This window comes from Giraffa tippelskirchi, chromosome 5 (genome assembly GCF_054371585.1).
Source record: "Giraffa tippelskirchi isolate mGirTip1 chromosome 5, T2T-mGirTip1v1.2.pri, whole genome shotgun sequence".
NCBI lineage: Eukaryota > Metazoa > Chordata > Mammalia > Artiodactyla > Giraffidae > Giraffa > Giraffa tippelskirchi.
Window position 1 is genome coordinate 40,013,802 of NC_137279.1, and position 13,261 is coordinate 40,027,062.

The 13,261-nt window shown below is 39.4% G+C and overlaps 1 protein-coding gene across 14 annotated transcripts in view; it reads left to right on the plus strand.

Moving 5' to 3' along the window:
• Nucleotides 1-1,582: 1,582 nt before the first annotated feature.
• VAMP4 (vesicle associated membrane protein 4) overlaps nucleotides 1,583-13,261 on the plus strand; it is a 29,312-nt gene continuing 17,633 nt past the window's right edge. For 13 of the 14 annotated variants that reach the window (XR_014053423.1, XR_014053422.1, XR_014053421.1 and 10 more), the window contains exons 1-3: nucleotides 1,583-1,739; nucleotides 4,505-4,621; nucleotides 10,655-10,701. Coding sequence is in view for 9 of the 14 variants with exons in the window: in XM_081489474.1 (XP_081345600.1) it covers nucleotides 4,556-4,621; nucleotides 10,655-10,701 (113 nt within the window). In the remaining 5 variants the exon portion in view is untranslated. Of the gene's footprint in view, nucleotides 1,740-4,504; nucleotides 4,622-10,654; nucleotides 10,706-13,261 lie in introns of those variants that run through there. The other variant, XM_081489476.1, reaches the window with a different exon arrangement.

Consider the following 13,261-nt stretch of genomic DNA (forward strand, 5'->3'; position numbering starts at 1 on the left):
GAAAAAAAATACACAATAGAAACCGGCCCACAGGTAATTCATATATTAGATTAACAGACAAGGACTTTGATTCAAATATTCAAAAATGGGACTTCCCTGGTGGTCCAGGGGTTAAGACTCCATGTTTGTAATGCAGGTGGGTATGGGCTCAATCCATGGTCGGAGAACTAAGATCCCACATGCTACACAGTACAGCCACCCCCCTAAAAATTTTCCCCCAAATGACAAAAAGATTAAAGAATTTCTCCAGGGGATCAGAATCTGTTTTTAATGGAAATTCTGGAACCAAAAAATACAATCACTGAAATCAAGAGCAGTCTGGGAAATCAAGAGCAGGTAGAACTACGTCTGTGCACATAGATGCTGACGTTGGCTCAGGACGTGACTCAGTTGCATCTCTGGAGCCGCGTCTCAGTGCTGGAATCCTAAGATCTAGTGCAGACTCAAAAGGTTTGTGCACACATGAAGGGAAAAAAAAAAAAACTTTTCACAGAGGGGAAGGAGCGGGTGGGATGAACTGAGAGAGTAGCATTAACATGTACATACTACCATGTGTAAAATAGATAGCTAGTGGGAAACGGCTATATATAACACAGGGATCCCAGCCCCCCGGTGCACAGTGACAACCAAGGTATCTTTCACTTAGTGTTTGTTTGGCTTAAATATGCACTAAATCAAAACACTATTCAACAAAGAACTTAAAAATATTTGGTAAAAATGACATGTAGAAAAAAAAATTGATAGAAAAAAAGATTAAGAACAATCCAGCTGGGCCGTATCTGGGAGGAATAGATAATAAACAAGACAAAACAAAAACAATACTGGAACCGTTTTGGATTACTATGCCCAGGCACTATCGGCTTAAATAAGCCACTAACTCGGGGGGCGAACAGGTGGGCCGAGTCAAGAGAACAGGAGAATGGATGTGCAAGGTTGATTTCCCACTATAAGGCTCCGGTGCCTGCGTGGTGTCTGGACCCAGGCATTTTAGATTAGAACTCTACAGCATACTGGGGAGAGGACACTGAGTCCTACCTAGACTCAAATCTGTCCAACGAGCTGGGCAACCTCAAGGAAATCTCTTAGTACGAGAGATTCCTAAAGTCTAAAATAAGGAGACGGGATTAGTAACCCCGAAGATCTACACATCTAACTCTGATGCTACAAACAAGGGATCACAGAGATCTCCTTCCTTCAGAAAAGGACAGTCCTCAGGCTTCGAGCCGTCCCGGTTTTTCGGCACATCGGCATTAGTTCGGGGGATGGACCTCCCACAAAGCACCGCCTTATTAACGCCTCATCAACCCCAGTCTCGAGCAGGCCTTCAGCGCCCCCCGCTGGGTGACTTCTCAGACCTTCCTCCACCTCCCCGGAACGCCCGACCTCGGCTGGGACCCGGGAACCCGCGACTGTGTGTCTTCCCTGAACACAGAAAATCACCTGGGGCATCCAGGCCTAAGCTTCGCAGTCCGCCGCGGCCTCCAACAGGAGAGCTGAGGGAGAAATCGATTCCCTCGACGATCTCCGCGGCCTGGACCCGCCCCCTCCGCCTGGAGCCAGGCTGCGGAGGGCCGATCGGCTCGATGAGCGGGGGGAGCAGCTGCGCCTAAGCGGCCGACGCCGGGTCCGCGCCCACTGTCTCCCCCTCCCCGCTCTCTTCTTCCGATTCCCACTCCTTCCCCCGCCCCTCCAGCGTCGCCCGCCCGGGAGAGCTGCCGGGAGCTCCCCGGGAGACTCAGGTACGGCCGTCCTCCTGGGCCCGACGGGAGGGGCGGATGTGTGGAGGAAGGAAAAGGAGACGACGTCCGTGCCCCGCAGCCCCCAACGTCCGCGTCGGGCTGAGGGGCCGGCCTCGGGGGTCGCCTAGTGGGAAAAGGCTGGGGTCGGACGGGCGGGTTCCCTGAGGAAGAACGATCAGGACCTGGGTGGGCGATAAGGGGCTGTTAAGGGGGAGAAGAATAGGAATTGTTTAGGGTGCTCTGGGGAGATGGGAGGACAACAGCGGCGGGGATAGGGAAGACGGGAGAAGAGTGGGAGGCAGCCCGGAATGTGAGTGCGTATCTTGGGACAGAAAGGAGTAGAGTCGGGAGCAGATGCCGGGGGACGTGACCTGGTGTGACTGATGCGGGGGCGGGTGAACGGGGCTGCTTGCTGGAGGGATGGATTTGTTTCTTTATTCAAAGACGGGAGAGCGCGCGCCAATCCTGTTGCGTTTATAATGACCGGAAGGGTGAGGTGAATCATTAACACTTTGACAGCTTTTGTAAAGAACATCTCCAGGCTGTGTCCATCCGAGTCACTTATTTCCGTGAAACTGCACCAACCAAGATTGCTGATGAGAGTTGAGGAAGAGGAATCAGGAAGGGAACAGAGGCTGGGAAAAGGGAACCCTCTATACAGATTTCAAGCTTTTTGTAAAACGAAATAGTAGGCGTTTTGGTTTGCTTGTTGTTTGCGTAAAGCAAAAAAGAAGCCAACATTTACTAAACAACAGGTTAGAAGTATATTACGTACTGCCTCTTCAAAAAATAAAGAAAACTGTGAACGTATAATGATGGCATAAGAAGCTTATGGTGATGTGACATTATAAAAATGTATTGGTGATGTTGAAATACATCACTGAATGTTCTGTTGTTTACATATATACCTAGACACAAACACCTGAATTTATATGTATTTTGGGCAGGAGAGATCTAGGAAGAATATGTATAAGTCTAATTTCTGAACATGGTTTATTTCTACTAGTCGTTTGGTGCAAATATCATCGTTTGCCCTGTCGTTCATCAAATGCAGTTAATAATCTGCCTGCTGCTTTGCTGATGGCTTTTATGTTTGTCAGTCGCTGATTTCTTGCCTTCATGAAGCTGATTCTTGGATTATGCGCCCTGAATTTGGGTTTGTTCATCGTTAAACTTGTAGTTTTACTGTACGTTTCACAAAGATGTTATGTAAGTCTGCCTGCTGTTTGCCTTTGGATGTTGAAGCAGCCCTTTAGTAGGGTTTAAAACATAAATAAAATACAGGTATAATTAAAAGCTCGAGTCCTTTGGTTGCTTCTTTTGTCATCTATTTCTCCATACTTTCTGTAACATTTCTGCATGATGAATTGTTCTGAAATCGAAGTATGAGGAATAAAATGGGTCAGATGCCGGATGTACGTGACAGAAATATTGTAGAATGAAGAACTCTCGAGTTGTTACTTTGGTAGCAAGTACTTGGTTTTTGTTACAAGTGATTAAGTTTCTGGTTTGGAAAATTATTTCTTATCAAAGAAAAGTGTTTGTATCAATCTGTTTGGTTGGGAAGTCAACTTAAAATTTTATTTTATCTGGTTTATGAAACTGAACTCTGGGCTTGTTTATTCTTTTTTAAGTGAATGATATTAACCACCAAACTGATGTCTAATTATGCTTAAAGATCTTAGAGGTTGTTCTGTGCAAAGGGAAAGAGGGCTGCTGGGTTGTTACAGGGAAATGGTCTTTATAGAACAAAATTGTGTAACCTGATAGACAACTTATTGAGTAAATACTAAAATTGATCATGCACAGTCATTAATAATTCAGGCCTATGTTTCTGCTATTTCAATCAGTAGAGTGACTAATGCTGTTACTTATCTTTTACCAAGCCTTAGTTTTCTCTTGGTTTCTTGGTGCTTACTTCAAAGGAGTGTTGTAAAGAATAAAAAATGTGTGTAAGTTACTGAGCACAGTGCCTAACACATAGTAAAATATTCAGTACACCTTAGCTATTCTCATTATCATCCATCTTCTTGTCCAAGATACTGAAAACTTCTATTTGCATATGTCAGCTTTTCCTCAAGAAAATTTTGAATATGTTGCATATTCAAGCATTTTGCTGGAAAAACCCAATGCAAATTAGCGTTTTAAAAACAGACTTTCTATAGCAAACAAAACCTGACTTTGTTTAACCCAGTACTTAGCAAACATATCCATTTCCTTGGAGCACCTAGTATTATGCATTGGAACAGGGCATTATAATTTACAGAATGTTTTTGCATGTATGTATTAATCTGATATGACCGTCCCAACTCCATGCAGAAGCCTAGAAATCACTATTTTACAGATGAGGAAATGGAATCATTGTTGATGCAGCTCACTAAAAGTGAGTGAGAGAATTTGAAGTGTTTGCTGTCTTCTGACTCCAAATTAAAATCTTTAAGCATCTGATGTCTGGACAACCTCCTGTTTTTCCCTCCTCTCCTGTGCAGTCTTCTGTTTCATTTTATAAAAATGTTGTCACTGATTTTCTCCACATGTTCTCTAAAAGTTACCTCCATTTTTCTCAGGGTTTTAACTATTTTTTGTGTACTGAGGCCTTGCGTGGAGGGAGGCTGGGGTCACTGGTGTGGAGACCCTGTGAGAGAGAGCAGCTGAAGTCAGAGAAGTGGAGGGGGCCCCACCACATTGGGCCTTGTGTGCTGTTTTTACTACTTTAGCTTGCACGCCAAAGTTTCAAATATGATGAAATTTATTTTCTCTTTAAGGTGGTAAAGATTCATCCTGCTGGGAAGTAGAAGAGTACCTCATTAAAAAAGATGCCTCCCAAGTTCAAGCGCCACCTAAATGATGATGATGTCACAGGTTCTGTGAAAAGTGAAAGGGTAAGTTCAGAATCTTAATCTTTAAAAGGGAAAGATTCAAGATTTGTTTTCCTTTGTAAATAATTTTAGAAAAATCTAATGTTTATGGCTATATTTGAATCCTATATGTTTACTTCATAGTAAACATTAAAAAGTATATGTTAGTTAGATTGGGAATCAGCCAAATTCTATTTCTATTAGTGACCACATTTTGTTCCCAGCTTCTTTCTAGTCTTTCAAAGGGAATTTCGTATAAATACACAATATCTTCTTTCAGACTTTGGAGCCAAATGTGGTTGGAGTTCCTCAGAATTTTTCCAGTTTTACAAAGGTAGTTAGTGCACATTTTACAACAGTCTTCTGGGGGAGTCTAGAGCAGCACCTCCAAACATACTAATGTTTTTCAGTGAAATGTCTGGTTATTCTAACTAAGTATATAAATAAATTAGCTAATATCAATTCAGGTCAGCTTTTCCTCCAAGTGAGTTTTGACTCCAAAACTTACAAAATCTCCTGGTTTTCAAAACTTTTTAGATTTTGGAATTGCAGATAAAGGATTCTGGTCCTGCAGTTGGCTCAGAGCCACAGTAGCTTTTATATAATGTTCAATTTCTTGTTTATTTTGGAATATTCTATGCAGAGTTGTATAAATCTAGAAATTATGCAGCATTTTGGAAGACAACATTGATACGAATATTGTAGATAGCTTTCTTTTAGAATAAGTAACCAATAAGGATTTATTGAGGGAAGGAATGAGAGCTGTTCTTTTTAATTCATCCACCTGAAGCCCTCCCTCGCTTCCTGTCTTCCTGCCGTTCCTTTATTTGCTGATTCATGCAACAGATAAATATTGACTACCTATTATGTGATAGGCATTGTGCTAAAAACTGGTGGGCATGGTCTCTCCTCTATAGAGCTGATAGTCTACTTGACTTCGTTTTACACACTCCTTTTTCGCACAAAGAACTTCTGTCCAGCATGTTATGATTTAGAGGTATCTTGAAGTATAGTATAGGAATCATTTGTCATCCCTTTATTCTAACTCTTTGTGCAGTTTTTGTTTTTGTTTTGCTTGAAGGGGGATAGAATCCACCAGTAGACAAATTGCTAATAAACTTTTTAAAATAAACTTTATGTGTATACTCAACAATATAAGATATGTAGTCTCAATCAGCGGAGAAGGCAATGGCACCCCACTCCAGTACTCTTGCCTGGAAAATCCCATGGACGGAGGAGCCTGGTAGGCTACAGTCCATGGCGTCGCTAAGAGTCGGACACGACTGAGCGACTTCACTTTCACTTTTCCCTTTCATGCACTGGAGAAAGAAATGGCAACCCACTCCAGTATTCTTGCCTGGAGAATCCTAGGGACGGCAGAGCCTGGTGAGCTGCCGTCTGTGGGGTCACATAGAGTCGGACACGACTGAAGCGACTTAGCATAGTCTCAATCAGTTCTACTACAAAGAATGGTACTTCCTTTCTACATTGTTGGTTGACTACTACCACAATTTGCTGTAAAAATAGGATATTAGATACCAGAATTGAACAAAATTGGCTATTTAAATAGAGTCCTCCTTTTGAATATTTATCAGATCATGACATTTGATAACTTTCTAAGAATTTATAAATCACTTTTATAAAACTTTTTAACTTTTGTTCCTCTTTTCTATTACACTTTTTTGATAATAGCTTTATTGAGACATAATTCACATGCCATACAATTCACTCATTAAAAGTATACAATTCAGTGGATTTTAGTAATTAATATTTAGTACAGAGTTATGTAATCATCACCACAGTCAATTTTAGGACACTTTCATCATTCCAAGAAGAAACTCTGTTCTTTTTAACTATCAACCCCTGTTCTCCTCATCCCTTCAACCCTAGGCAACCACAGATCTATAGCTTTGTCTATTCCGGACATTTTATACAGATGGGAGCATACACTATGTTGTCTTTTGTAAATGGCTTCTTAGCATGATGTTTTCAAAGTTCATCCATGTTGTAGTATGTATCAGTACTTCATTCTTTTTTATTGCTGAATAATATTCCATTATATGAATATCCCACACTTAATTCATTCATCAGTTAATGAACATTAGGGCTTATTTACATTTTTTTGGCTATTATGAAGAATACTACTGCTATGAACATTCACATACAAGTTTTGTTTTCATTTCATTACATATATTTTCATTTCTCTTAGGTAAATATCTAGGAGTAGAATTACTTGGTATTATAGTAACTCTGTGTGCAGCCTTTTGAAGAACTGCCAGACTGTTTTCCAGAATGGCTGCACAGTTTTTACATTCCCACCCAGGAATGTATACACCCAGGAATGTATAAGAGTTCTAATTTCTCTGCATTTCTCCTCACCACCAATCTCTCCTCACCAACACTTGTTATTATCTGCCTAGTGGGTGTGAAATGATATCTCATTGTATCCCGTTACCCTTTTTGTGATAAAGTATACTTAGCACTTGTGTTTGTTCAGTGGATAAGTGTAAAGACATTGGTTTTCATTGTGTTTCTCATTGGGCAACTATAATAAACACTGTATCTTTAATAAACAGGGCAAATAATTTTGCCATTTAATAAAAAAATAAATAAATTTAATAAACAAATAAATAAATTTGCCCTTTAATAAACAGAGCAAATAAGCTGTGTTATAAATGTAATGATTGTCTGTTACTTATTAGCTACAATAGCATTCTAGAAATATTTGTTGAAAGAAATCACTAATATATCTTCCTAAATATTATTAACTTTGAACATCTTTTCATGTGGTCATTGGCCATTTCTTTTCTGTTAGGAATTGTCTGTTTCTCTCCTTTGATGATTTTTCTGTCATGTGTCTTTTTCTTATTGGTTTGTCAGAGATCTTTATGTAATAGAGATATCAGACCCTTTAGACTGAAAGTATGTTGCAGATTTCTTTCCCAGTCTGTTACTTTTTGTTAGAATTTGCTAATATATCTTTTCCATCTCTCTCTTTTTTCCATTCTTTATTTGACATTTATTTTAGGTCAATTTCTTATAAACAGATACTGGCTGGAATTTTTTTGAACTTTGCATATAGTTTTTACTTTTAATAGGAGCATTCAGACCGTTCATATTTATTGTGATAACTAATTTATTTGGACATTTTCTACACTAGCTGGTTCTTCTGCTGGCAGTGAATGCGCACCTTAATCTCTGGTTGGCTCTTTGATATTGTTTGGATCTCAGCCTAAATTTCACCTTTTGAGAATGATTTTCCTTGACAGCCTAATCTCATTTAGTCACCCTGTCACTTTTTATCCCATCACTGTTTTAATTCTCTGCATAACTTTTATCACCATCAGATGTTTTTCTATAAGAGCTCAGATCTTGTCTGTCTTGTTCAAAGCTGGTGCTTGGTCCTTAGAACAGTGCCTGGTACACAGAAGATGCTCAAACATATTTGTTAAATGAATATTGAACAATCCTCTTTTCATTTTTCTTGCTCTTTGTGTATTATTTATAATAATATACAGAGATAATAATATTCATGATATGATTTTTATCTATTTATTTTTTGGCTGTACTGGGTTTTTGTTGAAGCTCATGGTCTCTTTGTTGTGGCACACAGGCTTTCTCTTCAAGAAGCAAGGGCTTCTCCTTGAGGTGCGTGGACTTAGTTGCCCCACAGCGTGTGGGATCTAACCTGGACCAGAGATAGAACCTGCGTCCCCTGCATTGGCAGGCAGATTCTTAACCACTGGACCACCAGGGAAGTCCTTCATTATATTTCTTAGGTTTTCCCAAGTTTCGCTAACTTCTTTTGCTAAGTTGATTATTTTTCCTTACTTTTCCCCTGCCCACAGGACCACTAGACAGTTAAAAAATTTCTTCCCTTTCTCCCTTTTTCCTTCTCTCTCTTTTACTAACTTTACATGTTAACATGTGTGCATGCTAAGTTGCTTCAGTTGTATCCGACTCTTTGCAACCCCATGGACTTTAGCCCACCAGGCTCCTCTGTCCATCGAATTTTCCAGGCAAGAATGCTGGAGTGGATTGCCATTTCCTTCTCTAGGGGATCTTCCCATCCCAGAGATTGAACCCATCTCTCCTGCATTGGCAGGCAGGCTCTTTACCAATAGCACCACATGGGAAACCCGTACATGTTAGCAATAATGTTTAAATTTGTGTTTTCTGTCAACATGCTGAGAACTATGCCCCTCCGGACTGTTCATTCTAGGCCTCTTCCCCCTTGCTCCAGTCCTCTCCCCACCAAGAAGAGCATGTCACTTTGCTGTTACTTCTCACTTTACTCTCCACTTCCTGCTTTGGGGTTTTGTTAGAAAAGTTTGAGATTCTTTTAAAGTTTTTCTTTATATTACATGTTTTCTTTTTTAATAGCTGTGCATTATAGTTCACAATCACATTATCATCTTCCCTTTAGATTTGACCACACATTTTATTAGACATACTGAGTATATCAATCTCCATCTTAAGATCTTTGTTCTGATCGAATTTTCTTCTTAGCCAGTGTAATTCCTTGGGTAATTTTCTCAGAAAAGGTACATGGGTGGTGTGTTTGCTTCCTATGGCTACTGTAATAAATTACCACAAATTTAGAACAACACAAACTTGTTATCTTATAGTTCTAGTGACCAGAAGTCCAAAGTGGATCTTCCTGGGCTACAGTCAAGGCACTGAGAGGACCGTGTTCCTTCAGGAGACAAGGAAAGAGGCTGTTTCCTTGCCTTTTCCCAGCTTTTAGAGGCTGCATGCCCTGCATGGCTCATGCCCCTTCCTATATCTTTAAATTCAGCTGTGTAATATCTTCCAGTGTCCCCTGCCTCTCTTTCACTTCTGCCTCCCTGTCTCTTTTTTTAAAAGTTTGTTTGTTTACTTTTATCTGTTTATTTGTTTTTAGCTGTGCTGAGTCTTCGTTGCTGCCTGTGAGCTTTCTCTAGTTGCGGCAAGTGGGGACTTCTCTTTTTTGAGGAGCACAGGCTATAGAACGCACGGGCTTCAGTAGTTGCAGCATGCGGGCTCAGTAGTTGGGGCTCATGGGCTCTAGAGCATGGGTTCAATCACTGTGACACACAGGCTTAGTTGCTCGGGGGCATGTGGAATCCTCCCAGACCAGGGATCGAATCCTTGTCTCCTGCATTGGCCAGTGGGTTCCTTACCACTGAGCCACCAGGGAAGTTCCTGCCTCTCTCTTTTTTAAGAACTCTCTGATGACTTTGGCCCACATGATTAATCCGTATTGACCTTCCCACCTCAGGATCCTTGGTTTCATCACTTCTACAAAGTCTGTTTTACCATGCAAGGGAACATAGTCAAGGCTGCCATGATTAGCATGTCGACATCTCTGGGGAGGCACTATTCTCCCTACAAGGTCTATACTGTTGGAGGTCTTGTATGCTGAAAAGGTTTCGTTTTTGCTCTTCTTTAGCCTCCTTTTGGAACTTTGTATCTTCGCCTTTGGGTGAGGTATTCCTCATTTTAAGAAAAACAGTTGTATCTTACAAGGTAAAAGTATAAAGTTGTTTTTGTTTGGAAGTTCAAGTATGTGTAGAGGGCTGTTCATGGGCTGAGTTGCTATTAGGTGGACTGTGCCAGTTGTTTAGCCTTGTCTCTGAGCTCCAAAACCTACCTTATCTGCTCCTACTCCTCTCTCTGATGCTGGAGTTGGACTCTGCAACTGCAGTACATTTCTCCTTTGCCTCCTGACTCCTTAGGTTCTGTAAATAGAGACTGAAGGGAGAGGGAGGAGAAAGGACTTGCTCCTTCCTGATTGCCTGCATTCCTTACTCCCACGCCAGCTTCAGTGACCTCTCTCTACCTTGTGGTCGGTCAGTCAGTCAAAGGATTCAGTGTTATAAGCATTTTCTTAGAAAGTCTGCACTGCGGTTCCATATCTTTTAGCTTCTGGTGAAGCACATGTAATTACTCTTCCCTCTGTCTGAAAGCTTGGAGTTAAGAATTTTCACCAGGATAGAACTTGTTTCACTGCACTGTCCCTGACAATTTATAAGCCCTGGGAATCTGAAAACTCAAGTCTTTTTCTTTTTTTGACAGAGAAATCTTTTAGAAGATGATTCAGATGAAGAAGAGGACTTTTTTCTGTAAGTTATTTTTGTTTGTTTTACAGCTTTATTGAGGTATAACTGACATACAGTAAAATACGCAAAGTGTACAATATGCATTTTGACATATCCACTCTATGCCTGTGAAATCATTAGAAAAATCAAATAATGAACATTGCCATCACCTCAAAAGTTTCTGCAAACCTCTTGGTAATCTGTCACTTTTCCAGTCCACGGGCAGCCACTGGTCTGCTTTCTATCACTGTAGTTTGTATTGTCTAGATTTTTTTTGATAAATGGAATCATACAGTATACCTCTCTTTTTTTTTTACTGGCTTCATTCACTCTGCATAATTATTTTGAGATTCACCCTTGCGGTCACATGTATTAGTAGTTTCACCCATGCTGTCCCATGTATCAATAGTTTGTCTCTTTTTATTTTTGGATAGTTGTCCATTGTATGAACATTTACCCATTCACTTATTGATGGATCTTTGGGGTGTTTCTAGTTTTTAGCTATTATAAATAAAACTGTTGTAAACATTTGTGTACAGGTTTTGTGTGGACTTAGGCTTTCATATCTCTTGGGTAGATACTTAGGATGGTAAGTATGTTTACTTAACATACATAACATTAAATTTATGTTTAAATGGCTGGTATATGTTTACAGCTGTTTCCCAAAGTGGTGTGTACCACTTTACATTCCCACCAGCATTGTACGGGAGTTCTTGTTATTCCAAATCCTCATCACCACTGTATATGGTCAGTCTTTTAATTTTAGCCACTCTTGTTGGTGTATAGTGGTATCCCATAATGGTTTTTATTTGTATTTCCCTAACTACAGATTATGCTAAACAACTTCTTTTGTGCATATTTACCATTCTCATGTTTTCTTTCATGATGTATATGTTAAAATCTTTTGCCCAGTTCTAAGTTTGTCTTATTAAGTTGTAAGAGTTTTTTTTAATATGTTTTACAAGTTCTTTGTCAGATAAATGTTTTTACAAATATTACCCCTAGTCTGTAATTTAATATTTTCATTTTTATAACTGTCTTTTGAAGAGCAGAGTTTTAATTTAATCAGTTTATTAAATTTTTTATTTTATTGTTTTTGCTTATTTAAGAAATCTTTGCCAAACTCAAAGATTCTAAGATTTTCCTCTTTGATTTCTTCCAGAAGTTTTAACATTTTGGCTTTACATTTAGGTCTATAATATGTTGTACATTAATTTTTTATATATGGTTGAGGTAAAGGTGAAGGATAATTTTAGGGGGGGATCAAGGGGCATATGTGCCACCACCATTTGATGAAAAGATTATGTTTTCCCCATTGAATTGCCCTGATGCTCTGTCAGAATTAATTAACTTGATTTATCCTTTGCAGTTACAATTAGAAAGGGCCTGAGTTTTAATTGCAAAGACAGGAAGGATGACATATTGTTGCAGGAGTTTTCTCTGAAGGTTGATGTAGCAGGGTAAGCATGGGAGGAAGCATCTACCTCCCTCTGCTATAATGTTGTGGAGTTTTTTGTAAAGGCTTTTTTTCCCCAATAAAAAACACTTTATAAAAGTAATTGACAGCCATAAGGCAATCGACAAAAAGAGCCTACAGGATGGAAAGCAAATCCAATAAGAAGAAATAGTATCGGTTTTGGCAGGAAGGTCAGATGAAGTGGGAAGAATATTTCCTACAGGTAACAAAATTTCCAGAGTCACAAAGCTAATTGCTAACAGTGCCAATTACACTGAGAAGCCTTAGACTACAGCAATAGCTACCTGTGAACAAAGGACTCATTATTGAAAAGAAGGTCAGATGCTTTGGCCAAATAAATGATTACCTGAATGTAAGTGAGAAACAAACTTTTCAGGCCAACTCTGTACACTGGAGGTGTACTCCCAAATTATTCTGTACAACTTCCAAAGGCCCTGATGACAAAACCGGCACACTTATTTAAAATCAACTCTCATACACTGTGGTTCTGTCTGTGTGTTGAAAGGGAGACAAAGCAAATAAAATTCCGAAATAATTTTTAAAGATTATTCAACACTACTTTCATACCAGGATTATTCATAATTGCCAAAAGGTATAAGTAACCCAAGTGTCTGTCAATGGCTAGATGGATAAAATATGGTATGTACATACAATGGAGTAGTACTCAGTCTTAAAAAGGAAATTCTGAAACTCGCTACAAATGAATGAACCTTGAAGACATTATGCTAAGTGAAGGAAGCTGGTCACAAAGGATACATTTCACACGATTCTTCTTATCTGAGACACCTAGAGTAGTCAGATTCATAGAGACACAAAGTAGAGCCAAGAGCTAGGAGTAGGGGAAAATGGTAAATTAATGTTTAATTGGTCAGAACCTATTCTTTGAGTTTTGTGGTTTATACCTTATTTTCTATCATCAGAAGAAGGAAAATTACTTAAAATATCCAAAAATTTTTATTTCCAGAGTATTAAAATGGATTGGTTTAAATGATACAACACTTGACTATAATGGAGAGATAATTTGAGAAATGTTAATATTTTCATAGACTCCTACATTTCCCTTTAGTTGTGTTGCTAAGTTTAAGATGAGTAATCAAAACACATACT